This window comes from Hevea brasiliensis, chromosome 18 (genome assembly GCF_030052815.1).
Source record: "Hevea brasiliensis isolate MT/VB/25A 57/8 chromosome 18, ASM3005281v1, whole genome shotgun sequence".
NCBI lineage: Eukaryota > Viridiplantae > Streptophyta > Magnoliopsida > Malpighiales > Euphorbiaceae > Hevea > Hevea brasiliensis.
Window position 1 is genome coordinate 14,970,005 of NC_079510.1, and position 26,937 is coordinate 14,996,941.

General features: G+C 33.6%; 1 protein-coding gene across 3 annotated transcripts; it reads right to left on the reverse strand.

The window, feature by feature from the left end:
• Positions 1-580: 580 nt before the first annotated feature.
• Positions 581-17,824, reverse strand: LOC110656558 (extra-large guanine nucleotide-binding protein 3). 3 transcript variants are annotated; one of them, XM_021813396.2, is made up of 9 exons: positions 17,731-17,824; positions 15,982-17,178; positions 15,728-15,865; positions 6,152-6,256; positions 5,878-6,057; positions 3,924-4,074; positions 3,262-3,509; positions 1,640-1,812; positions 581-1,315 (listed from the first exon to the last, which is right to left on the reverse strand). In XM_021813396.2, exons 2-9 carry the CDS (start codon positions 16,948-16,950, stop codon positions 721-723), a joined length of 2,559 nt encoding a protein of 852 aa, XP_021669088.2. In that variant the 5' UTR covers positions 16,951-17,178; positions 17,731-17,824; the 3' UTR covers positions 581-720. The 3 variants fall into 3 exon arrangements, with proteins under 3 accessions (XP_021669088.2, XP_021669090.2, XP_021669089.2); XM_021813398.2 differs by having other exon boundaries at positions 17,655-17,769; XM_021813397.2 differs by lacking the exon at positions 17,731-17,824 and adding an exon at positions 17,452-17,627.
• Positions 17,825-26,937: the final 9,113 nt, after the last annotated feature.

The following is a 26,937-nucleotide window of genomic DNA, read 5'->3' on the forward strand; positions in this document are numbered from 1 at the left end:
TATTTTTTCATAAAATAAATGACGCCTTAAGTTATCTTAAAATAATTTAATATAATATTTTGTAAAGTAAAAAAGCCAATATCAACTCACGCTCAATGTTATTTTTCATTGTTTTATTCGACAATCTGTTTATTAATATATAAAAATGATGTTGATTTTAAACATTAAAATTAAATAATTTATAAACATACTCATATAGTTTGAAATGTATCTCCAAATTCAAAATATTTATATTTAAGTGATTAAGCTTTCTCCTTTAAAAAAAATGATAAGATTTTCAAAAAAAAAAATCATATAAATACATTGAAATAAACATTTTTTTTAATATAATAGCACTTAACTAAAAATAATAAGATATTTTACAAAAGAAAATTGAAGGAGAAAATTTGAATAAATGGATTTTTGTCAATTATCTTTTTTTTTATATCAAAAATAGAAAAATAAGAAATTAAAAAAATCAAAATAGAAAAAATTTGTAAAGGCCCTTAACACTTCAATCCCATTGATCCGATGATGACTCATTCCTAAAAATTGCTTTCCAGACCAATTTTTCAAATTTTGGCATAATCATCAATAGGAATTGCAGTAAGATCACACAATCATTACTAAGAATTGACGTTACACGAACTGATACAAGAAAATCAAGTGACCTTACTTGAATCTTTTCTTCTTTATACACTTTATCTATAAAGAAAATGCAAGCAAGAATTCACAAGCACATCATTCTTGCCTAACAAATGGTGAGGAGCTCATGTCCGTACTGTAAAATGAGTCCTCAACTCCACCATAGTAATTATCCTCTTTCTCCTCATCCCACTTAAGAACCTCCCTTATGTACTTGAATGCCTCATCAATGGTTAATCGCTCTCTAGCCCTCGCTTGCCACACGAAAAGCTTACGACCGGTGATAGAAGCATAGAGATCCTTAAACTTCATTGCAACATAATAGTATGCCTGGTGGGCAAGTGTCTGATTGTTGTGGTGAGGTCGTACTGGACTGAAGTCATTGAACCACTCGCAAGAACTTAGGTGTATCCGATTAACCTTCTCTTCGAAGAGATCATATTTGTTAAGTGTCAAGACAAAAGGAGTGTCCCTAAAACAAGGGTGCCTGATCATAGTCTCAAACAGCTCCTTGCTTTGCATTATCTTGTTCTGAAGCAGCGATCCACTGCCACTGCTCTCGGGTGCAAGACACATCTGATCATAGTCACTGAGGGCAACACAGAACACCACCACACGCACGTCTTCAAACATTTCCACCCATTTGCACCCCTCGTTCATCCCCTTTGCATTTACCCTAATAAGTTGGTATCTGAAATGCAGAAGAAAAAATCAAAATCGGCCAACATTATTTCATTTATATATATACATGGAGGCAATTACCAAATTCAAAGATCAGATGGTAAATGCCAAAGAATTATATATATATATATATATATATATAAGAAAGAGAAGGCATTAGAGAGAGGCTCTTGCTCTAGATGTGCTGGGGACATTATGTGTGGTAATTTTCCAGACTTTCCAACTTAAAAGAAGGTCCTGTCCTCGAGAGTGCAAAATTTCATGTCTGAACAGGATTTCATTGTGCCACAGTTGTTATTGCATTTGATTAGACAGAATAATATAGAAGAATTACTTTGTAAGCGGCGGGGGTGGAGCTTCCAGATTATCTGTGTATGTTTCAGACATTGGGCTGCGATCCTCAAGAGAGAATTCTATGAAAGACAGACCATTCCCTTTGGTGACCCCTTCTGCATAGAGGATATCACGCTCAGAAGGCTCAAATTCATTACTGGAGACCTCAACCGCCTGAAAAAAGCAAGACCACATCATATAGCCATTCAGTATATTGAATTGCATAGGTTCAGACAATTAGACAAGCTACCTTTAGGGGGGGGCGGCGGCGGGCCGGGGGGTGCAACACTAGATAATGCAAAATAGAAAAATTGGAAGCAGAAAAGTTTTGTTAAAAGCTAAATGACTGAAAAAAGGTCGAACCTTTTCTGGTTTCTTCAAAAACATCCAAACCTTTTCCTTTTGGTGATTTTAGCTCCATTTAAAAGTAGTTGCAATTACATCCAAGTAGTCAAAATTGAATTAGAAATTAATCTTTAGTACTAATAAGAAGAAATGTTTAATGATTTTTATATTTCCTTTCTCTTTCCTCTTTCCCCTTCCACCCTTCTATCATCCCTACCCTTCCTCTTCTCTCTCCCTCTGTTCGTGCCCCCTCTCTCATTCTCCCTTTTTCTCACCAAATGCAGGCAGCTAGAGGTTCAAAGGAAGCAAGGCACTAACAGTGAGACAGAAAAGAAGAGAGAACAAAATAAAGAGGAAGAGATAGAAACACAAACTCCCTTCGTCAATTCTAGGCAAACCCAATGCTGGCAAGACTCAGGGAGCATTTCAATGAAGCCCCAAGCATAACTCCTACACGTTGATTTTGCTAAAAACGGAGAGAACAACGGATCTAAAAGTTGAAGAGCTGAAGCTTTGATGCTTTGATCAGACCAAATGACATTGCATTTTAGAGTATAGACGGCATAAAGGGAAACATCAAAGCAAGATGAGTGTGGTGGCGTCATTAGTGTCACCAACTGATTTCATTGGCAGCAACAGCAGTGTGGTAGCTGACATCGGTGATTAGCAGCAAACAACTTCCTTTTGCATTTGTAAGCCTTTGAATGTGGGTTTCAACTGGTTTAGTTTGAGGGCGGCAATAGCAACTGAGCATCTACGATTGTGGGTGTCCGGCAATGTTCTGAAAATGTTTCTGGGGTCTGTCCTGGCAAGAGGAGGCCAAGGGTAGAGGTAGAGAGGAAGTCTGATATTGCAGAAACTTCAGTTTTTCTTTCTTTTTCTTGTCTTTTTTCCCCCTTCAGAATTGCATGATTTTCCAATGAAAAACAAGGACTCAAAGGGAGAGAGAGAAGGGATTTAGTAGGGACAAGAGAAAGGAAAAGGGAGGAGGAATGGAAGAGTAAATAGAGGGAAACAAATTGTTTATCATAATTAGTAATAAAATATTATTTTTTTTAATCAATTTTAATCATTTAACATAACTGCAATCATCATTTTGAATTGGGCTAAAATTGCAAAAATTAAAAAGTTTGGACATAATTTAGAAAACAAGAAAAATTTTGGCTTTCTTTGGTCCTCAGGCCTTGCTAAAATAAGGACCTGGCACAATGCAAATGTCAAGCTTATATGATTAACATAATTTTTCAGAACGAGATAACTAGGGTTCCAGTGAAATACCCGGCTTAAGAAGTACTCTGCAACGTCTGGAAGAAAGTGAAGCTCATCTTTTCTCCTATATGTTGCCTGTATTGCAGGATCCCTCCATACTTCTTCAACCAATGGAGCATATTCACGTGTTGCTGCAGGGAAAAATGCATCCAAATCTCCAGTGGCTATGATGTCCAGCAGCCAATCAGAGAAATGCTTCAATCTTGGATTGATGGAATAGATACACTGACTAGTTTCACTAGAGTTGATCTCTTCACCTGAAGCAAAATTCAAAGGACCATTACATTCAGAAGCCACTATAATAATATCAAGCAATTTTACTACCTTTTACTACATTGCACTGCACAAGGGCTTACCAGCATCATGTAATTCTTTTCTCTCCTCTAGGATAGGGAATATTCTAATTTAAGACCTACCTCAATCCCATCAAATCCATAGTTATGAGAAAAGGCAAAACATGGAACAAGCAACAAACACAACAGAGTCACAACAGCATCCAACTCAAAAAGACTAAACAAGAGTGTGGAGATAAACACACTATTATTATTTTATAGCCTTTTTTCTTTTTCTGCTAAGCCAAACACTAGATCCCTCATTAAATAGTATATCAAAGAATTTTATGCTGGAAAAAAATATATATAAATTATCAGTCTCAAAGCCATCTTGGGTACCTAATTCCTTCATCCTAGACAATGCCTCCTCCTCAAAGCGTTCCCGTCCATCAAGCAAAATGCTAAGATATCTATACATATTACTCTGAATCATCAACTTGATATCCTGCAGTTCCTCTGCTGTAAACTTGTTCCCATACAAAAATTTGGCCTGCCAAATGATACAGTGGATGTTAAATTAGTCAACATAATTACAAAAAATATCAAACCTATTGAATAGTTGCTTCAATAAAATGTCCAGATGCTATTTGTAATGGCAGCTTATCAAATTGAGGGCAAGTTCTAATTTGAATAATTTTACAATTAAATTTGGTCACACATTACATCTACAGACATATCAAAGTTGCTCACAATGAAAATTTCTTGGAACAATGTCATGCAACCTTTTTTCTTCTTCTTGTTTTAGTTTTAACCATTTTTTTTAAATCTCTGGTTACTGGACTTGCCCAATATTGGCCTACAAGTAGGGCATATCATTTGGACATTTCAATTATGCCCACCTAGACCATTATTCAGCAACACATTGGATGCAACATAAAAAGTCCACAGTTAAATTTGTAAGGTTTAGGCTCTATTTGAAAAATATAAGTTAATTTCCCGGAAAACATTCCACATTTCTAGCACTTAGGAGCTTAGGAAAACTAGTCATCAAAAAATGGTCTTGGTCAAAAGAAAAATTAATTCATTTTTTGGAAAACTCATAAAAGGGGGAAATGTATAAAGGAACAAAGGTACACATATCCACTAGTCTCCTAGCCGTTGCCAATTATCCTTGGTCGTCGCTAGTCACCAATTTCCAATGAAAACTACAATTCACCTTTTTTTTTTTCCTTTTTTTTTTTTTGCGTAATTTCTCTCATATTCAAATTCCAAATAGAATAATATGAAAATTTCGTAGAGCCAAATATTTTCTCTTAAATATGAAAGGAATATTCATATATTCAGAATAATTCAGTATTTCAATCATTACAGGATAACACAGATGAGCATAACTAGGGTTAGTGTTGAGAGGCTATCAAAGCTGGAGGCTTTAAAATGATTTAGGCAAAAAAAAATGGTTTGGCCATCCACTTTTTCAGCTTTATCTTAGATTCAATTCAGGTTTTTTTTTTTTTTAATTCCTTTGTTCCCTTTGCTCATGAGAATCGGGTTTAATCATTCTGTAATACTATGCAATTATAAAAACAAGCAAATTGTGCATCACAGAACATAGTTATTAAAGGTTCAAGACACATTAAGGCACTAAGGAGTCCTGGAGCCTAGGCGCAAGACACAAAGCGCAAGCGCGCACCTAAGCAAAATGAAGCGCAAAAGTAAAAAATTTTAAAAATCCATAGAAGTCATATAAATGTGATGCTTTTCCTTTTTATTTTTTTTTCTTTGGCATATATCTTAAATTGGATACTGGTTTGAGTTTAAGTGGTAGTCCTTTTTGCCAATAAAAGTGCTCACTAAAGATGGAAATAAAGAAGGCATGCCTTTCTAGAACCTTGTGCCTGGAACAAAGGCTCACACCTAGGCGCAGAAGGAGCTAGGATTCGAGCCTGGTGAACCTTGAACCTGAGGTGCGCCTTTAATAACTATGACACACAATATGGTGCATTCACGGCAATGCACAGGAACTCCTGCTTGAGCGTTTTCATGTATGATAATTCTGCCCCCATGGCCTTATCTTTGCACATGTAATTGTAACCATTTCCTTTTAGTACCTCATTATTTGCATGAAACCCAAGGTCCAAGCAAGGAAATTTTCACATGGCAATGGAAACCATTGTTTTTTGGAGACAGCGCAAGGAAACCATGGCTATCTAATAGAATTGGGATAAAAGTCCGTTAATATTACTTTAAGTTGACTCAGAATGAATAATTTGAATACAATTTATATGAGAAACACTGCTAGAGAAAACCATAATCAAATAAAAAAATTTAAGAAAACTCAAATATAAAGACCAACCTGCTTGAAGATAGTGCTGGTTCCAGAGCCTTGAAGGCCAAGCAGAAGAAGTTTCTGTACTCTTTTCTGCTCTAGATAATTTGGAACCGTAGTATAATTACTAGCCTCATCTCTCTGTGCAAGTGGTTGACCATGGGGGACGGGCAAAGAGAAAAGAGCACAAACCAACCGCGTTGATGCCTGTCTAGGAGAGACCAAATCCACAATATTTCATGCAGAAACTATGATTTTAATTGGTCTCTATTAAATTTCTAGTGAGTTTTACAGTACATACCTTCTCCCAAATGTTTCCCCTGATATTATTCTGGCCTTCCTCTTCATAACGACCATCGTCATATACCCAAAAATGAGTATCACGTGGACACTGCACATTTGCTAGCTGAAAACATTGAGAAACTAGGTTAGTAGTTTTCGTATGCCTAAGAATACACCAAATTTTAACAAAGGAAAGTGGAAGTAATATATCAATTATATAAAAGTGATATTGAGCCATAACAAATTATAGACAAGAGCACTTGAGATAGCGTATTGAACTCAACAGAATAAAAAATGCAGCTCGTAATGAAATGCATTGTCATAAAGGAATTAAACGAATAGATACAAACAGATTAAAAAAGAAAATTAGAAACATTGAGTTGCGACTCAATGCATTTTTTTCAACTACAAAAATGTTCATTTTGTCAATTTTCTGATACTGGCACATAGCTTAAATCTCCGGCTTGCAGCAGTTTCTGCTTTCCTTACCTATGTGACAACACAGTTGCGCAAACTGCTATTAGGTTTTATCAGATCTTATGCAAATGAGCTAAGTTCCTTACCAACTCAATAGCTTGGATATACAAGGGCTCTGCTTAACTAGTCTATTTAGCTAACCATAGGTGCCTCACTCCAGTGAAGACATGAGATTATTGATGGGCTCACTAACAAGCTGTTACGTATTAGAGGAGGAAGTATAGAAAGAAATAGTGAGTAGTTAGAAATGTTGGGAGTTAGTTTAAAGAGTTAGCTTGGGAGTATGTTTGGCGGAAACTAAGAGAGAGGTAGTTACTAAAGTTGCTGAGCTGTAAAGTTGTTGAGCTGTTGTTAGGTTGTTACTAAGCTGTTATATAAAGCTCAATAGCTATTTTTGTATTTTCATTCTGGAACAATAATCAAGAAATACAACTCTCTAATCTTCTCTTCTTTCTATCTTCCCTTCTAATCTTCTTCTTCTCTTCTTTTCTAAATCTTCTATAATTCTTTGTTAGGGACTCTTACCCTAACAATTGGTATCAGAGCCTGCCGAAAGGGAATTGAGTGGGTTTTCACTGCATTGCTGTCACAATTATGACTAGGTCAGTGGTGGTTAGTTCTGAGATGGTTAGGATTGCAGAATTGGAAGAAAGATTTAGGGTTATGCAGGAGAATGTGGATGGAAAATTTAATACAATGGAGGAAAGATTCACTGGTATGGAGAGGAAATTGGATCGGGCTTCTGCTGATAATGATGCATTAAGGCAGGACCTGAGAGCCTTCATGAGTATAATGGTAAAGGAAAAAGGGGCAGAAACTCCAATTGAAGAAAATGGAATCAAAGGAACCGAGAGTAGGGGTTTGTTGCCAATTCCAAAGGATTCGCCTAACCCACAAACAAAGGATCAAGGCAGTATTGGGAATGTTGCAACTATTGAAGGTATGAATCCATTTCTGCCTAAAATTGAATTAGTTGCTTTTGATGGGAGAGAACCTAGGGTTTGGCTTAGAAAATGTGTAAAATACTTTGAAGTATATAAAGTTCCTAAGGATCAAAGAATTGGGATTGCAAGTTTATTGTTGATTGATAGGGCTGATGCTTGGTTTCACAATTGGCATAAAGGGGCAAGTCATACTCGGGAAGAATTTGAGAAGGGACTGTGTGGGAGATTTGGGGATCTTGGATTGGAAGATATTGTAGAGGAATTTATGACGTTGAGGCAAGAAAATTCTTTAGATGAATATTTGGATATTTTTGAGGATTTGAGGATTAGAATGGAGAGAGTGATGCCTGATTTGGGGGAAGCCTATTTTCTTTCTGGGTTCATGGGAGGTCTTAAGGATGAAGTAAGGTTGATGGCGAGGATGTTGAAACCTGCAACTTTAGCCGACGCAATAGAAGTAGCTAAGTTGCAAGAACAGCTGCTAGATACCAAGAAACCCAAAACATTTACTAAGACCTATACCTCTAATTTTGTTAGAAGCACTGCCAATTACAATTCCAATTCTCCTTATTCCAATTCCAAAAATTCTCAAGCATACCCTTACCCTCCAAAACCTCCTATCACAGATTCACAACATAAAACCACCGTTTCCCTACCTATTACCAATAAATCTAATTCTACTGTCAGTTTACCATCTGTTAACCAAAGTACCAATAATTCTAGCTCTTCTAAGCCTACTAGTCAGTCCTCTGTTACCACTAAATATCAACCAAAACCTTGTTATAAATGTGGAGACAAGTATTTTCCTGGTCACCAATGCAAACCTAAAACCCTATCAGCAGTTCATGTGTGTGAACAGGAGGAAGGAAATGGGGAGGAAGTATGGCATGAGGTACCTGAAGAGATGGATGAAGTGAATGAGCAAGGGGAATTAATTCTGTCAATACAAGCTGCAGAGGGTAGTGATGGAGTAGACACAATTAGAGTGCTGGGATTTCATAAGAACAGGGAAGTAATAATACTAATAGACACTGGCAGCAATAGTAGTTTTATTGATAGAAAATTGGTTGAGGAATTGAAGCTAGATTTGGTTCAGACACCTGAAACTGCCATAGCTGTAGCTGATGGAAGGAAACTGAGTTGCAATCATCAATGTAAGCATTTTAGTTGGAAAATGCAATCTTATAAGTTCCAGTTTGATTTTAGAATTTTTGAACTAGGGAGTTTTGATATGATTTTGGGAGTAGATTAGCTAAAAAGCTTTAATCCAATATTATTTGATTTCAAGGCTTCTAAAATTTCTTTTAAGAAGGAAGGAAAAGAAGTGGTAATTCAAGGAGTAGGGAAGGCAAGGGCAGCACTTGTTTTATATGCTGTTGAGAGTTTCTTTCAGCAGAAAAGGATGAATTTCAAGTCCCCACTGCTCTATGTATTGAATTCTTTGACAACAGCAAGTGCTTCATCATCTGACAGTCAACCTGTAGTTACAGGAGAAGGAGCTACACTGACCTCTAAGGAGAATGAAAAATTGTAGTCACTGTTGCAACAATATAATGAGATATTTCAGGAACCTCATGAATTGCCATCATTTAGGAGGTATAATCATATCATTCCTTTGCTGCCCCATACTCGGCCAGTTAATATTAGGCCATATAAGTATCCACACTATCAAAAGGCTGAAATTGAGAAGTTGGTGGCAAATATGTTGTCTTCCTCAATCATTCAGCCTAGCACCAGTCCATACTCTTCTCCAGTGTTGTTAGTAAAAAAAAAAAGATGGGACATGGAGATTCTGTATATACAGAAGACTGAATGATGTAACTGTAAAAGATAAGTTCCCTATTCCCATTATTGATGACTTGTTGGATGAATTGAATGGGGTCAAATATTTTTCCAAAATTGATTTGAGAGCAGGCTATCACCAAATTAGGATGAATCCTGAAGATATTCCTAAAACTGCTTTCAGAACTCATCATGGACATTTTGAATTTAATGTCATGCCCTTTGGACTCACCAACGCCCCTACCACTTTTCAGGCATTAATGAATCATATCTTTCAGCCTTATCTGAGAAAGTCTGTATTGGTTTTTTTTTATGATGTTCTGATTTACAGCAAAGATTGGGATTCCCATCTTTTACATTTGGAGGAGGTATTTCAGGTATTGCAAGAACAACAATTATATGCAAAATTATCTAAATGTTCATTTGGGCATACAGAAATAGAGTATTTGGGCCATATTATTACTGTAGCAGGTGTTTCTACTAATCCTAAGAAAGTGCAAGCTATGTTAAAGTGGCCTGTTCTAGTTTCTGTGAAGGAATTGAGGAGTTTCTTGGGCTTGACTGCATACTACAGAAGGTTTGTAAGAGGGTATGGTATAATCAGTAAACCATTAACTGACTTGCTTAAAAAAAGACTCTTTTCAGTAGAGTGATGCAGCCCAGGAAGCTTTTGAGACTTTGCGAAGGGCCATGGCAGAATCTCAAGTTTTGGCATTACCAGATTTTAGTTTACCATTTGTCATTGAAATTGATGCAAGTAGTTGGGGAATGGGGGCTGTACTACAGCAACAAGGTCATCCTTTGGCCTACCTTTCTAAAGCTTTTGAGCCTAGAAGCAAGGCATTGTCTGTGTATAAGAGGGAGTTGTTAGCCATCACTTTTGCAGTCACAAAGTGGCGGCATTACTTAGAGCAAGGTCAGTTTTTCATTAAAACAGATCATGAGAGTATTAAATATTTGCTTGAGCAAAGGCTACACACTAATTTGCAGCAGAGGGGAATTTCCAAGCTCTTGGGTCTTGATTACAAAATTATTTACAGAAAGGGTGTGGAAAACAAAGCTGCTGATACCCTTTCCAGGAGACCTGATAGGAATGGCCAATCTGCTACTCTTTCTTGTTGTCCACTTCAATCTACCAACCTTCCTACTTGGATGACCAACCTTATTCATAGCTATGATGGTGACTCCAAAGCTACTACTATAATACAACAGCTCTCTTTGCATAATTCAGTTGTAGATGCCTATCACAATAGCTCTCTTTGCATAATTCAGTTGTATATGGCTATCAATTGAAACAGGGGGTCCTCTGTTATCATAACAAACTATATGTGGGTAGTTCCACAGATTTGAGGCAGCACTTGATTGCTTTGTACCATGACAGTCCTTTGGGGGGTCATTCCGGGGTGAATGTGACTTATTTGAGGTTAAAAAAACATTTCGTTTGGCCTAGTATGTTGAAGGATGTTTTGAGGTGGATTAAACAATGTGATACTTGTGCTAGGTGTAAAGGAGAACACTGTGCCACCCCTGGACTGTTACAACCTCTCCCTGCACCAACTCAGGCTTGGCAGCATATTTCAATGGATTTTATTGAGCATTTACCTAAATCTAAAGGTAAAGATACAATCTTAGTGGTTGTTTGTAGATTCACTAAGTATGGTCGCTTTATTCCATTGACTCATCCATATTTTGCTTCTAATGTGGCCAAGCTATTTTTAGATCAGATTTTTAAGTTGCATGGAGCACCTCAGTCCATTGTTTCTGACAGAGATAAAATCTTTACTAGTTTGTTTTGGAAGGAGTTGTTTAAATGTTTGGGAACAACACTGGCATTTAGTACAGCTTACCATCCCCAGTCTGATGATCAGACTGAAAGACTCGCCAATGTTTAGAAGGATATTTGAGATGCATGGCTCATTTGAAACCTGGTGCACTTTGCTTCCTCTTGCAGAATGGTGGTATAATTCCTCTTTTCATAGTGCTATAAAGATGGCACCTTTTGAGGCACTATATGATTATTCACCATCATTTCTCCCACTAATTCCTGTGGACTCTCCTACTGTTGGGGCTGTGGACACATTATTGCAAGAAAGGCAGCAATTAGATAAGTTGTTGAGGGAGAATTTATTACTAGCACAGAACAGAATGAAACAGCAGGTGGATAAACAGAGGTCAGAAAGACAGTTTGATGTGGGGGAATGGGTATACTAGAAGTCGCAACCTTACAGACAAGCCTCAGTATCTGTTAGGCACTCCTTGAAGCTATCTCCTAAGTACTATGGGCCTTATCAGATCATTGCTAAGTATGGTACAATAGCTTATAAGCTACCGCTGCCTCCAACTTCTTCCATACACTCTGTATTTCATGTTTCAATACTGAAGAAGAAATTGGGGAATAATGTGACTTCATTAGTTGATCTGCCAACTATGAATGAAGAACAAGTGGTTGTGGCACCTGAGCAAGTTCTGCAAACCAGAACCATTACTAGAGATCAGCAAACTATGTTGTAAGGGTTGATTAAATGGCAGAACTTACCTCCTGAAGATGCAACTTGGGAAGACCATTCTTTTATATAGGCCCAGTTTCCCCAATATTGCACTTTCTTGGGGACAAGAAAGCTCTAAAGGGGGAGGAATTATTACGTATCAGAGGAGGAAATATAGAAAGAAATAGTGAGCAGTTAGAAATGTTGGGAGTTAGTTTAAAGAGTTAGCTTAGGAGTATGTTTGGCGGGAACTAAGAGAGAGGTAGTTACTAAAGTTGCTGAGCTGTAAAGTTGTTGAGCTGTTGTCAGGTTGTTACTAAGCTGTTATGTAAAGCTCAATAGCTATTCTTGTATTTTCATTATGGAACAATAATCAAGAAATACAACTCTCTAATCTTCTCTTCTTTCTATCTTCCCTTCTAATCTTCTTCTCTTCTTTTCTAAATCTTCTATAATTCTTTGTTAGGGACCCTTACCCTAACACAAGCTTGCTAACATGCTCAATTACGAGCTTGGAAAGAAACATAAACTATGAGCTCCCAAACTAGCTCAAGTTCATGAGTAGATTATATTGTAATGGAGAATACAACTCTATCCATCCAGAGTAAGCCTAAGGCCAAATGAAGTAGTTTTAAGCCCCTATGCAACACAAATTCACTAAGGAAAGGTTGAGATGCTCTAGGCATGCATGCATCCTTCAAGGCTTAGAAACAAAAAAAGAATGCACCTTTTGTAAAATCCAATAGATTTTGCCATACTTGTTGAATTTCAAAAGCTGTTTACATCAAATTGTTTCCTTGTATAGTCACAAGTATAAAAAGTTTAGAAGGTCAAAGTGCACCAAAAGAAATGTTAGTAAAATAACAAGTAATTTACATGGACCTTCAGCTGTCAATTATAGGGGCGTAAACAAACCTAGCCAAGCTAAGCGTTAAAGAGTTTAGGCTTGGTTCTTCAAACTCGAGCTCAACTTATGTCAAACTCGAGCCGAATATCTATAAGCTCCAGCTTGACTCATTTTAAAAATGAGCAGAGTCAGACCGAGCTTTTTATCGAACTGAGTCTCGAGTAGCTCGACCCATTTAGAGAGTAAGTTTTAGGTTTATGTTTGTGAAGTACTAGTTACATAATTTTGATTAACCCTAATATAAAAAATAACTTAATTTTCATAAAAATTAAATTTAAATTACAAATAACTATATTTAAAAAATACATTTTATATATTGATTATATCATAATTTTAAACAATATATTATTTTTAGAAAATTTCTAAATAAAATAATAAATATTTATAATAAAATAAAATACTATAATTAATACAAATATTTTTACAAACAAGCCTACTCACGAGTCTATTTAAGGAGCCTGCTTGCGAACCTGTAAATAAGTCGGCCCACAAACCATAATAAGCCAGCTCGTGAACCTTAATGAGCCGAATACTACTAAGTTCGAACTCGGCTTGTTTATTAAATAAGCCTAAAAAACAAGCTTGAGCTTAGCTCATTTTCTAAACGAGCCGAACTGAGTTAAGCTTTTATCAAGCCGAGTCTCGAGCAACTCGCGAATGGTTTGGTTCATTTACAACCCTAGTCAATTGCAACAATGCTACATCCTTTAGAAATATTGTAAACATTGTATTGCTTATTATACATGCCGGTAAAAACACTTTTTTCTTATCATTGCAACATGATTATGTTTCACAGTTACAGAATAAAAAGTTGATTATAATGATACATTTAACCTCATTATATCTTGCAAATTTCTCACATAAAATATCATACATTTTATTTCAGAGATGTGCACCCAACTTCAATTAGTTGCACACCTATGATTTACTAGATTCCATGAGACTTTGGTGCTTAAGCCCTCTTTCCCTTCCAATTGAATCTTATTCATTAGATCCAGTTACTCCCTGCTTCTTTTGATTCCAATGTTGACCTTCCTATTGCTTTGAAATAAGGGAATGTTCTTCTACTTTACACCCTATCACTCAATTTTTTTTTCCTTTGAAGGCACCTCTCCTTCCTACAGGACTTTTGTTCCTGCTCTTTCTTTTGGAAAAGAATGCAAATGTCTACAGGAGGCCCTCGCTCATCCTGAATAGAGAAGGGCTATGAATAAAGAGGAGTCACCCCAACGAAATCATACCTGTTTGCCTAGTGTTTTTAACAATATATTTCCAAAGATAGTAGCCCATTTACTCGTGTTCTTGCTATTTCATGTGTGTGGGCTCATCCTGAATTGAGAAGGGCTATGAATTAAGAGGAGTCACCCCAATGAAATCATACCTGTTTTCCTACTGTTTTTAACAATATAATTCCAAGGATAGTTGCCCATTTACTCATGTTCTTGCTATTTTGTGTGTGTGTGTGTGTGTGTGTGTGTGTGTGTGTCAAGGGGAAGGGACGTTTGATGATGCTTTTCTCACTTATGATGTTATAGGTTAGGTTGCCAGCTAGGTTCCATAGTTGAACTTTCAACTCTTTAACCATTTATATTAAGTTCTTCATGTTTTCCAACAGTTCAGCTCATTGCAATGCACCCTTAGTAGCTTTGCTCAAATAACAATTTGATCTAAACCTAACATTTGCGTCAACAAGTGTTTTGCTACATGTGGAAACTTCATGTGCACCAAAAAAGCCTATATAAGCATTGCAATCTTCATTGCCAGAGGCAGAAAATTTTAGGGTACACTTGGTAAGGTGTAATGAAATGTAATTGATGAAATAATCCTCACATGATGGACTTGGAGTCTATCATGTGAGGGGGCCCAAGGCCCATAGAGCATGTCAGCTGTTTCTCTTTAGAGAGAAACTCAAATTCAAGTTGTAATAGGATCCAACAACGTGTGGGACTTGAAGTGCAAATGGGGAGTTTCTCTTCCAGTAAAAGAATGGTTAATAAGAGAAAATACAAAAGGAAATGAGCAGAATTTTATGCCTAATTCTGCTGTTTTTTTCAGCTGGCACAAGGGAGAATATTTCTTCATCCTTCAAGTGCTTTTTGGATAATCACAACTTAGTTCAACTCTACAATTTCTTTAGGAACAATCTGCAATCCAGGTACATCTAGACTATGGATTTTATGTTTAATTCGTGGTTACATGTGATTAAATATGGACTAGGGATACAAAATTGGTTATGGGTTAAATATGCATGTGCAAGTATGGTTAATGCCATATTAATTTTTTAACAGTTACACTCCATTACTCCCTACCAAAAGTAGCTTTAAAACTTCTTCCCTCATCTCTTTGTAAGATGAGAAAAAATGATTATGGGAAGTCATAAGACATTCTCATTCTAGCACATCCACTTCCTATAACAAAAAGATGATAAACATAAAATATCAGTTTTTTCCCCTTATTAGAATTTCAAACTATAAATATAAACTACCCAACTCAGCCATGTATTTTGCCAGTACAGCTAAAGCTGGGAACAGTTGATAATATCACTAACAGACTAACAACATACGAGGCACAACTGAAAGTCCAATTTTTCAATAGCAAACAGGACATTCATGCAAAAATAAACTTATATTTCCTCCCATACAATTTAAAGTTAATTATTGAACAAGAATTGCATGATTCAAACAATTTTGGGCCAATGGAAGGGTAAAATAAAGCCTAACATTACTATATTGACTAAACATCATACATCCTGATTAAAACAGCACACCCCACAGGTTTAACACAGAAATCTACAACTACTATTATACTGCCCACTGACAAGCACCATGAATGAGTCTTAGAATTAATAAATACATAGGATAAGAGGAAAACCTTTGAACAACGTTATATCTGCTTTGCTCCATTTCCATAGCAATAAACAAAATTTTACCATTTGCAATACATGAAAGAACTAGAAATAACAAAATAATATAATAATATATCAAAACAAGTAGACTTACTTTTAACACCCTCAGTTCAAGTTTGGTTATTTCCCGGCCATTAATATAAACTTCAGTGCTTCCATTGCTTGCATCTGGCATGAGTTTCCCAGTAAAACTTAAGTTTGAACTGATGAGTTTATCTGGCTTTTCCCCCTCCTGTAAAGTCAACAAGTCTAGATGTTAGAACAATTTCTATCAAAATTAATCCTGAAGTGTTAATAATTCCAACTAGTGCACCATGACAACACTTAACGTATAGAGTATCTACTCACCTTTCCCCAGAAACCAGATTCCTTATCATACCAAAATCTACCTGGCTTCAGCTTTCGTGGAGGTAAGGGACATCCAAGTAATTCTGCCATCTCTTCTGGCTTCAGAGGGAATCCATTGACAATTAGTTGCTCTGGTCGAAGTTGATTAGCAGAGCATTCTTTCTCTGCTTTCATTATCTGCTTAACTTCCAAAGGACTGAGCAATCGAGATAAGACCCTGGAATGTTTACCTAACTTCAACCGCTTTGATTCATCAATTGCTTGACCAATGCAAGTCACACATTTACGGCCTTCAGGCATTGATCCCATAGCTCTAAGTATGCAATTGCTACAATACTTAGCATCACAAACCAGGCATGATTCTTTGGTTTCCCACTTACCTTTTCCACACCTGTAACAGACTCTACTCTTTTTCTTCTTCTTTCCTTTCGAAACCCCAACATACTCCGGATAAATTGGCTTCACCACATCAATATCTTTCTTCTCAGATCTATCAACAGTATTAAATGTAACAACAGGTACTCTCTTCCCTTCATTGACCACTTGTTTTGGAGGATGATTAGGAGGAATGTGGACAGACCCTGGTGAAGCTGAAGCTGAAGCCGAAGAAAAATCTGGGTTTTGCAAGACAGACACTACTGACTCCGAACTTGCTGATACTCTAGGGCTTTGATTAGGTGAAATTGTGACACAAGCTATACGAGACACAGGCAAAGGTATTGGTTCAATTACTGGAGGACCAAGATTTGCAGCCGATCTTTGTGACTCCGAAAGTGGTTCGGCTGTTGGAATTGCATGAGAACTTACATCAAGGGGTTCAACTTTAGGAACCCTGTAAGGGACTGGAGGGCCTTGATACTCAATCGCTATAGAGTAATCAAGCTTAGTATCATCTTCAGGGAGAGAAGCACCTAGAGGAAGCATCTTTCTCGCCAATTCTCTCCAGCTCTCTCCTTCTCTTTGCTCCATTCTTTCCTCAATAACACCAAATAACTATATCTTCAACTACAGCAGCAAACTAATAGCTTCTCAAGTATCCATCATATCCCAAATCATGAGAGTAACTCCAAGAATAATCCAAGAAATTGAATGGATATTCTAGACGATACACCCTGTGGACTTGCTAGCAAAACCAGAAATAATCAAATGAAGCAGCCGCAATCAATAGTCACGCACCATGGGTCATCCTTTGAAAGCCTTCAAATTTGAAAAAGAACAGAAGAAAAAAAAAATAAGATAAAAACCCTAAGAAAGAATTCAACCCAAATTTAATAATTGATTCAATGACCCAGGACAACTTGTAAAGCAAAAAAGTGCACATCAACCATCTAAGAGTGAATCCTACAGAAGTCAAACAAGAACATTCAAGTTGAAATGTAGCAAAATTCAACTCTTACATAGGCCAAGCATGACTTTTCAACTAAATCACCAAAAATAAAATCAATTTGCAGTGAAAATCAAATAACCCACCACAAATCTTACTTTCATTTTCTCAATTTAAGCCTTTAATTCATTCAAAGGGCCATTTGCACTAGTCTCCATTTGCAAATGGTCAAAAATACAAATGAAAACCCTAGAAAACATTCACCCATAATTGACCCATTCAAATCAAAACCATTAAAGAATCCAAAAAGGTAAATTAAAAAAAAAAGTTTTAAAAAAATATACTTTACCACAAAAATTTTTCAACTTTCTCAACAGATAATAGAACACAGATATAGATACTATTAGAAAAAGAGAAGGAGAGACCTGAGGAAAAGGACAAAATGAGAGAGAGAGAGGAAAAGAAGAGAGAGAGAGAGAGAGAGAGAGAGAGAGAGAGAGAGACAGAGGCAACTTGTCCACGTAAAAGGACAAGTGGTAAGAGATGATATCGCGCTGTTTGTTCTTGCTGAAAAAATATCTCACTGCGACGATCGGTAAATCAAAAACAGCCAACAATTCCATTAATCGATTTCGACTAATCCCTTGCATTAAGAGAATGCAAATAATTGCTCTAGACAGTTTTTATATTAAGTTTTAAAAATAAATTTATTTATATATTTATAATATTTTTTAGTTTATAAATTAAATTTATAAATTAAAAAAATTGAAAAAAATTTTTTTATTTTGATGTTTAAAACTTTATATTTATAAATTTTTTATTAAATATTTTATTATATTATTTTTATTTAATTTTTTAAAAATTTTCTCATAATTTTTACTTAATATTTTTTAATAATTTTAATAATAAATATTTTTATAAACTAATTTTCTTAAACATAGTAACTGTTATCAGTAATTTATAAATAATTCAAAATTTTAAATAAACTTAAATTAATTTATAAAATTATTATAAACCGATTTTGTAGGTTAAGATAAATATTTTTTTAATTTAATATAAAATAAAATTATATTCAATAAAAAATTTAAAATTAAATTTTAAAAATATAAAAGATATATCAAATTTATTTTAATTAATAAGTTAAATCTCAATTTTGTAATTCATTAGTTTTAAAAAAAATCATTAGTTTTGAGTTTTGTAAGGAATATGTTTTTTTTTTCTTTTTTAATGTTAATAAGCAAGCTTGACTGCGCGTCGCCGTAAATTTATAAACCATTTTGTCTTTTTTTATATATTTTATAATGATTAAAAGTAATATTATTATTGTCTTTTTGTTATAAGAGAAAAATAAAAGAAAAAAATTTCAGACAAAAAAAACAAAAGAAAAAGAATATAATTATTTCTAAAATTACTGTTTATAATTTTGCACTTGGTATGTATAATGTTACTTCAATATAAAAAATTATTTACACACACTTTTATATATATATATATATATATATATATATATATATATATATATATATATATAACTAATGTAAATTTTAATAATTAAATAGTTAAATAAATTAAAAAAATATAGCCCTTAAAAAATTGGCTAAGATAGTAAAAGAGATTTATTTAAAATGTGAAGTTTTAAGCTTCGATCCACCATTATCTTTTGGTGCAATGGCATATCTCCATTCAATTAGTTTCATCCGCGAGAACATCATAAGCTATATAAGAATAAGGGATACTTTCAAATTTATGTGAATATAAAGAGACATAATATTCTTTATCAAATATATAGTCATTCTATTTATACATCCATTTTTACAATAAATAAAAAAAATTAAATGAAAAATTAAGTAATTATATGTGTCATACTTAAGTGGTTGAAAAAATAAAATAAATTAAAATTAAAGATCTATGTAGATACTCATTCCAAGCACCTAAGAGCAAGCCATCTACAACATAAACAGGTATAGGGCCTTTTATATCAGCACAGATATAATAACCTGAACATACTAAATTTAAAGGGTCTAAAAATAATATCAATAGCTTGTACTTTCTTATACACAAAATCCTATAACGAAAAAGAGTCTTTACCAATCTATCTTATTGTTTATGGAAGACAGATTGAGTAGTCTAGATGGTTGAAAGTCTTATTGGAGTCTTTCATTGTTTAGCTGTCAAAGGTTAGTACTGAAATTTAAGCATTTTTTCTGCATTTTAATAGTTGAGTAATTATACAACGATAGCAGAATTTAAGTTTTTTATTCTGTGAGTTTTAATGATAAAATGCTTGATTAAAGTTGCAAATAAGTTTTTTATTTGTCTAAATTTTTTTGTATGAAATGGTTAGTTGAATCTCAAAGTATGTAATATTATTTGTTTGCCTACTTGGATGCATGTCCTACCTCACATTTTTTGCTTATTGCTGAAATTTAATTGTTATCTTGGTGCAAACTTTATCTGTGAAATTGGTTAATGTTACTTTGTCAACTTACAGTCCCTAGTAAAATTTTGATGCTCATTATAGCATAATTATAAATTAAAATAATCCTGGCTTTTTCTTGTAAATGATTGGTATTGTTTTAGATATTTCTTATAGTAAGATTAAGAACATAGGAGTTGAAAATGTGGTTGCATAAAAAACGTGGAATAGTTAAAAGAAATCCCTCTATGCAAATGGTAAATAAAAATTTTAGAAATTCTTAGGAAAATAACAAGTACAAAAAGTTTGACACATTTCTTTTTCTTTTTCACTATCTAGGATTTATAAAAGTTGGAGTTTCAAATAAATGATGGATGGATTTTCTCATAAAACAAAACACTCTCATACTCTCATACCATGATAATTTGATTAAAGTTCCATTAGCAGGAAAACCAGTTTGTGTTATTGGAACTCCCAATGCCTACTAGATAATTTATGAACCAAACTAAACAAAACTAAAGAAAAAGTTTTAGCCAAATAACCAGTAGATCACAAGAGAAAAAATTGTATTATAAAGCCATATTTTATATAAAAATTTTATATGAAATAATAAATTAGTAAGAAAATAGTAGATTGTACTTAATAGCGAAAAAAAAGTTTCTTTCTCAATTAGTTCATTATCTTTTCATATGTAGCTTTGTTTTGAGTTTATATAGGATTAATTATTTAAATAATGCATTTTAAAAACATTTTATCAAAAAAATGTGAATCTAAAACTATTTACCAATATAATATGTGCTTATGAAAATGTTAATTCAAAAAGTAATTTCAGTGATTAACCAAAAAACACAAAACCTGTAACATCCTCACTTTAACTATTCCGTACAGTTTACTGTTCCGGTGACCAGTGTCAGCCCGGACAACTAGAACGTCCGGAAAAATATTTAAACTAAAGTGAGGAGCCATAATTAACTCAAATATTAATAAGAAAAATTTAGGAAAAATTTTAGAAATAAAATACAACCAAATTAAATGAGCCGGTGCCCTAGCGATGGGTAACCTAGTGAGAAGTTGCGGTTCTCGCAACTAGGAGCCCTAGACCAGGGGAAAAAATTATAAAATAATTTCTGGGACTCCAGAGAAGGGTTATTGAGGTTCTTATGGCATTAGAATGCCAAGAAAATACTTAGAAAAAATTTTCAATCGGTATAGACAATTTTAACCCGTTAAACCAATAGGAGGGCATTTTGGTCATTTCGCCTTCAGAGGTGATTTTTGGCCGACTTGTCCAGTTAAGTAAATAATTATTATGACATAAAATGTGAATAAATATTACTAAAAATTGAATTAAAAATGAGTAGAAAAGAAAAGAAAAAAACAATGAATTAAATGAGAATTTATGACATCATATGATGTCATTAGCGTGCCTTCACCCAATTACATGTTGACACATGTCATAACTTATCTTAAAGAGACAAAATGGGCTGAAAATGAATGAAAAAACAGATCCCTCTCTCCCTTTCTTCTTCCTTGCCGTGAACCCTCTCCCATTCTCACCATTATCAAGCTTTTAAAGCTTGCTTTCTCTCACTTTTACTCAACAAAACCCTAATCTAGCAACACAAAAAAATCTTCTTACACCTTGGAGATTCTTTTGGGACCAAAAAGAAGAAGAAAAGAAGAGTTTTAGCAAGTGGAAAAAATCTCACTCCATAGAGGTTAGTGACTTAAACTTAAATTTCACTTTAAATTCATGTTTAACAATTATGAATGAGTGCAAATGATAAGGAAATTGATGGAGTACCATTTGTATGTAAACCCTAAGTTTTGGCAGCCTTGGTTGGGCAATATTGTGATGATTTTAATGAAGTTAAAAAGGGTAGTATGGCTGCCCACAATATGTCTCTTTTATGTGGATTGATGAAATGCAATCCTAGTGCATGGCTTGAAATGTTGAGTTAGGGTTTGGAGTGGGAAAATGGGACCTTGACCATGTGATGATGGAAGTAGGTTTTAATGGTCAATTAGTGACCATTTGGTTTGGTTTGAATAAAAAATAAAGTGTGTTTAGTGATGGGATTTGGGTTTAGTGTGGCTGCCCTAGGTGACCTGCAGAATTGGACATGAGTCCAGCAGGTTTGGGCAGCCATAACTTGAATTGTAGAGCTTCAATTGGTGTTTGGCCAACTGAACATGAAACTAGACACAAAATGGCACAACTTTGGTGAAGAAACCATGCCCATAAGACCAAACCAAGTGGACCAAAAGCTTGCTCCAATCCGGGTGACCTGCAGTCTGTTTCTGCAGAATGACCAAATGAACAGTGTTTGGTCATTTGGCCATAACTCAGTGTAGAATGGTCCAATTGACCTGAAATTTTACCCACAACAAGATGAGATATAGACCAACAACTTTCATGAAGAAACCTAACCCAAATTATGACCAGAACCTATTCAACAAGTGAGTTGAAGTCACTATTCACTGCACTATAGATATGGTCAGTCCAGAAAAATTTCAATCCGGCCAGTTGTGGTTTTTGTACCATAACTTGAGCTACAAAACTCCAAATGAAGTGATTCAAAAAAGGGAATTCAACTAGAAAAAATAAGGAACAACTTTCATGTTTATTATTTTTCCAAATTCCCACTGCAATAGTAACTAATGGAACAGTAAACCCAAAGCTTGAAAACTGAAAATTCTGTCCAATTCACATTAAGCTTAGAGATGGTATTGGCAACCAATACCAACAAGCTTAAAATGCAAAATGTGGTATGTTGATGATATTTAAACTAATTTACCTATTGCCAATGCAAAAGTCAACATTTTGGTTGACCAATGAAATGAATAGTTATCATAAAAATTCAATTTCAAAGAATTACATAAATAAAAAGTGTTAAATGCCCTAGTAGGCCTAATGTGATTGGTTTGGATAAGTTAGCATGCCAATAGGGTTACATTAGCGATCGCATATGGCTTCATGCCATTACGTATTTCATGGCTTTCCATGCTATTACGTGACATAATAGCCTTTGGCTATGATATTGAGTTGTTATGCTCGGGTTTAATCCCGATAATTATTACAACTTATTAGTCATTACATTGCACCGGAGACACTATGTGACCGATGGTGTGATGGTCGAGATACTTAGTACCCGATGTCAGTTTACATTTATCCATCCGATCCAACTAGTATAGGTTACTGGGGCATTATTAATAAATCTTACCAAATTTTAATCGAATAATATTGCAATAAATATTTGAAATTAAGTCTACCAAAAATGTAAACATACATTCTGCATACATGTTATTATTTTATTTTATTTTATTTTGTATTGTCACAACTAAGCAAAATTGCTTAGCGCGTCGCTTTTGCCACGCGCAGGTGCTGGAGACATAGCTGGGGAGTCCAGCAGACCTCATCTGAGGTGAGTTTTGGATCTGCACTCGAGTTCAAAGTCACCTCACAAATTCTGATGCATTGGTAGGACATTGGGCTACCTAAGTCTTTTGTATTTGTAAACTTTTGTTATGTATATTATAAACTCATGTAATCATATTTTTGCTGTAATTACCTATGAGCTGTGTTCAGAAATAAATATGAGTATTTCTCATTGAATTGGGTGTGATATGAGATGAATGTGAATTTTGAGATACTGAATTGATTTGAGAAATTATTGAAAAATGTTGGTGGTTGACTGAGATTGAGATTATAATTATATTGGGAGTGTTTTTAACAGGTTCAGAAGAACTGTTTTCCAATTTATAGCCGGCACTTTGCCGGATTTTCTATAGAATTTACGGAAAAAATTTAGATTTATCAAAAATTATAAATAAATAAATAAAAAGGGATTAATTGAAATTGAAACATGAATTGGTGTTCCGACACACTGAGTGGCATAACTTGCTCGGCTACACTGCAGACGGGTAAGGGGTGTCACAAAACCGCTAATACAAAAGACAATTTCAGTAGTAACACCAAAGTGTTAGAGTTACTGTGTGTCAGAGTCGATGTAATATTGTGTCAGATACATACAAAACCACCAGTCAAACTAGTATTTTTATAGTTGTCAGATTGCTTGTGAAAACGACAGTTGAAGTTGTAATTTTTTAAGCATCCATAAGAATATATCAAGACTTTAGAATGCGTGTAATACAGAAAATATATTTCCATAAAGGCACACTGAACTTTCCCTATAAATTTAAATTCTTTCTCCTCTCCTTTGAATGCATATTTTCGAAGTTGATAGAAGATTGTAAAGTTTTTAAATGTATCTCATTACTTCCATATCAGGTTTTATTTAGGTTTTATTTCTTTCTTCCTTCTTTTTTATACAATAATTTCTTTAATTCTTCATATATTTTGTTTGATTAATGCATATAGGTTTCTTTTTTTTTTTTTTATAAAATTTGTTACGTTATATCCATTAATTTTATGTCTATTTATTGTAATAAATAAACATATAAATATTTTGTTTTGAAATTATTTCTTAAAGTGAAAATTAATGAATAATTTCAAATAAATTAAGAGTATTGAAACTATTTTATATTTACATTTTTATTATGAGTGTAATTATTTTTTTATTTTAATTTATATTATAAATATAAATATTTATATTTCAATTTATATTATAAATATTTCAAGATTATATAATCATAAAAATATTTTAGGAAAAAGTTTCAAATAAATTTAGTTAATATAAATTTAAGTTATATTAGGAAGACAAAAAAGTAGGAAGTACATAATGTAAATAGATGACATTGAACAAATATTATAATGTAAATAATATAATTATAATTAAACATATATTAAATAAGACTAATGTCGACCAATGTGTCCTCTTGTGCCACATCGTTAAGGCCTCCTAGTTCATGGTGCATTTCAGCGGATATCTATTTGGCAGACCACTAGATCTGCTTGTGCGTCTCCTTCTTATTCTGCATTTCGTTTAACACCATTTCATTTGTTGGTTTTAGTGTCAAAAAAAGCTAAACTCTGTTGATGTGATAAGCGATGGGATAAGACACAAAATTATCAGTTTGATTGGTGATTTTGAAAGCAATTTTGCTCTGTCACACTGACACAAAATAATAAAAACTTTATTTCAAATGGCAATTTCTTATTCAAGTACTGAAACATAAAATCGCTTCCTCAAGTGGTGGTTTCTATTACACTACATTATTTTGGTAAATAGTTTGAAATTCACATTATTTTGGTAAAATGTTTTAAAATCACATTTTTTTAAATAATTAACCCGTTTATTTAACCTACTTCTCTTCTCAATATTTGAGGCTTTGTATTGATGTTATCATGATATTTTTTTCCTACTTATATTAATTTTTTTGCTATGTAGGTGTTATTTATCATTTGGTAGTGAAAGGACAATATTCAAATTTATTAGTTGTTTTGTTAATTGAAATTGTATATGTTTTTTTTATTGAATGTTTCTTTGGTTTCATTGTTTATAATTTAGCTCATTCAATTTCTACTTATAATGATGTTGAATTTAATCTGTCTATTTTATGCATTTATAAACTTGAATTGTTATATATTTTTACCATTGATTTGTGGATTTAAAGCTTAGTAATTCTTGAAATTAGATTACACAGAATAAAAGTAATTGGTTTTTATTTTACTTGAAACTATATCAAGCTTTGAATGTAGAGTTAAAAAAGAATGTGCTTTTACTTTATATGAATCAATTTATTAACGATGAAAGCATGTGTCAACTTATGTATTAGACTATTGTAATATACTCTTTTTTTTTCCTTCATTTTGATACTTGACTAATTATGTAGGAGTAGAAGAATTTAGATTTTTTTTTTGAGTTTTAATAAATAATATTTGAGTAAAAGTAGATTTTTTTTAAGTCAAACTCTACAATTTTTTTAGATCTTTTTTTCATTTTTATTTTTTCCCTTTTGATTTACTAATAATTATTTATTTTCCATAGACAAGTTCATACCTTTAGGAAAAGTGAATCACAGTTTTATTAAGTAACATTTTCTACAAGACAAATATATATATGTATATATATATATAAATTGAAAAATAAAAAAGAAATATATTTTATATTATTTTGAACAAAAAATAGACTTTGCTATGCATTTCAATTGTGAATTGGATTTTATATCAGTATTTTCTTTAAAAAATTGAGATAACAAGGTCATAAAGCTTTTTATTATAAATTTTTTGCATAGTTCTATTACACTTGATAACTTTTTTCTCATAAATGCCAGCAAAGATATTTATTATTTTTTTTTATTGATTATGTTTTGCTTAATGTATGAATTTAGCATCATTTGCAATTTTTGTTCAACTCTCATTTTCACTATTTTACTAACTGAATCTAATCCTCTATGGACTATAGAGTCAGGTGTCATAGACCATGTAGCGAAGTATAAAGATGCTTTTGTGGATTTTTGGCGACTCTCATATGAGGCGAGATGGATTTATGTCGAGAACAACTCCAGAGTAGAGGTGAAGGGCATTGGCACATGCAACCTTGTCATGCGTGGTGGGCGGACCTCCTACATGATGTTCTTTTTGTCCACAGATTCATCAAAATTTGGATTTTGTTCTTGTGTTGATAAGACTTGGGTTTTCTGTTAATTTTCATGAATTGGGTGTGAATTTGTTTTTGGATTCAAGTTTTTATGGATTAGAATATTTTTCTGAATGGTTTTATCATATTGGATGTTATGAATGTTTCTAATAATTTTTTTTTTCTCTATTTACATCTTCTGATGAGTCTATGAATGATGTGAATGTATGGCATGCTAGACTTGGCCACATTGGTCAACAATGTATGCAAAGACTAGCTAAAGAAGGCTAATTAGGTAATATTAATAAGGTAGAATTATCCACTTGTGAATATTGCCTAAATGGAAAAACATCTAGAAAACCATTTGAAAAAGGAAAAAGAGCCAAATTTCCATTGCAATTAATTCATCAGACATATGTGGCCTAATGAATGTATAGGCTAAGCATAGGGCTAATTACTTCATCACTTTTATAGATGACTTATTCATCATGGTTACATCTATTTGATATCTAATAAATCTAAGGCTTTTAGTTGCTTCACTAAATTTTTGAATTCAATAGAGAATCAATTAGATAGAAAAGTAAAGACTTTAAGAATTGATCGAGGACGAGAATATTTATTCGATCAATTTAAGGAATTGTATAATGAAAGGGGAATAGAACGACAGTTGACTA

Coding starts and splice junctions, on each gene's coding strand:
- LOC110656558 (XM_021813396.2), bottom strand. CDS start 16,950: ATGGAGCAAAGAGAAGGAGAGAGCTGGAGAGAATTGGCGAGAAAGATG. Junction 15,866..15,981: donor AATCTGGTTTCTGGGGAAAG/GTGAGTAGATAC, acceptor TTGACTTTACAG/GAGGGGGAAAAGCCAGATAA. Junction 6,058..6,151: donor GGGGAAACATTTGGGAGAAG/GTATGTACTGTA, acceptor TCTCCTAGACAG/GCATCAACGCGGTTGGTTTG.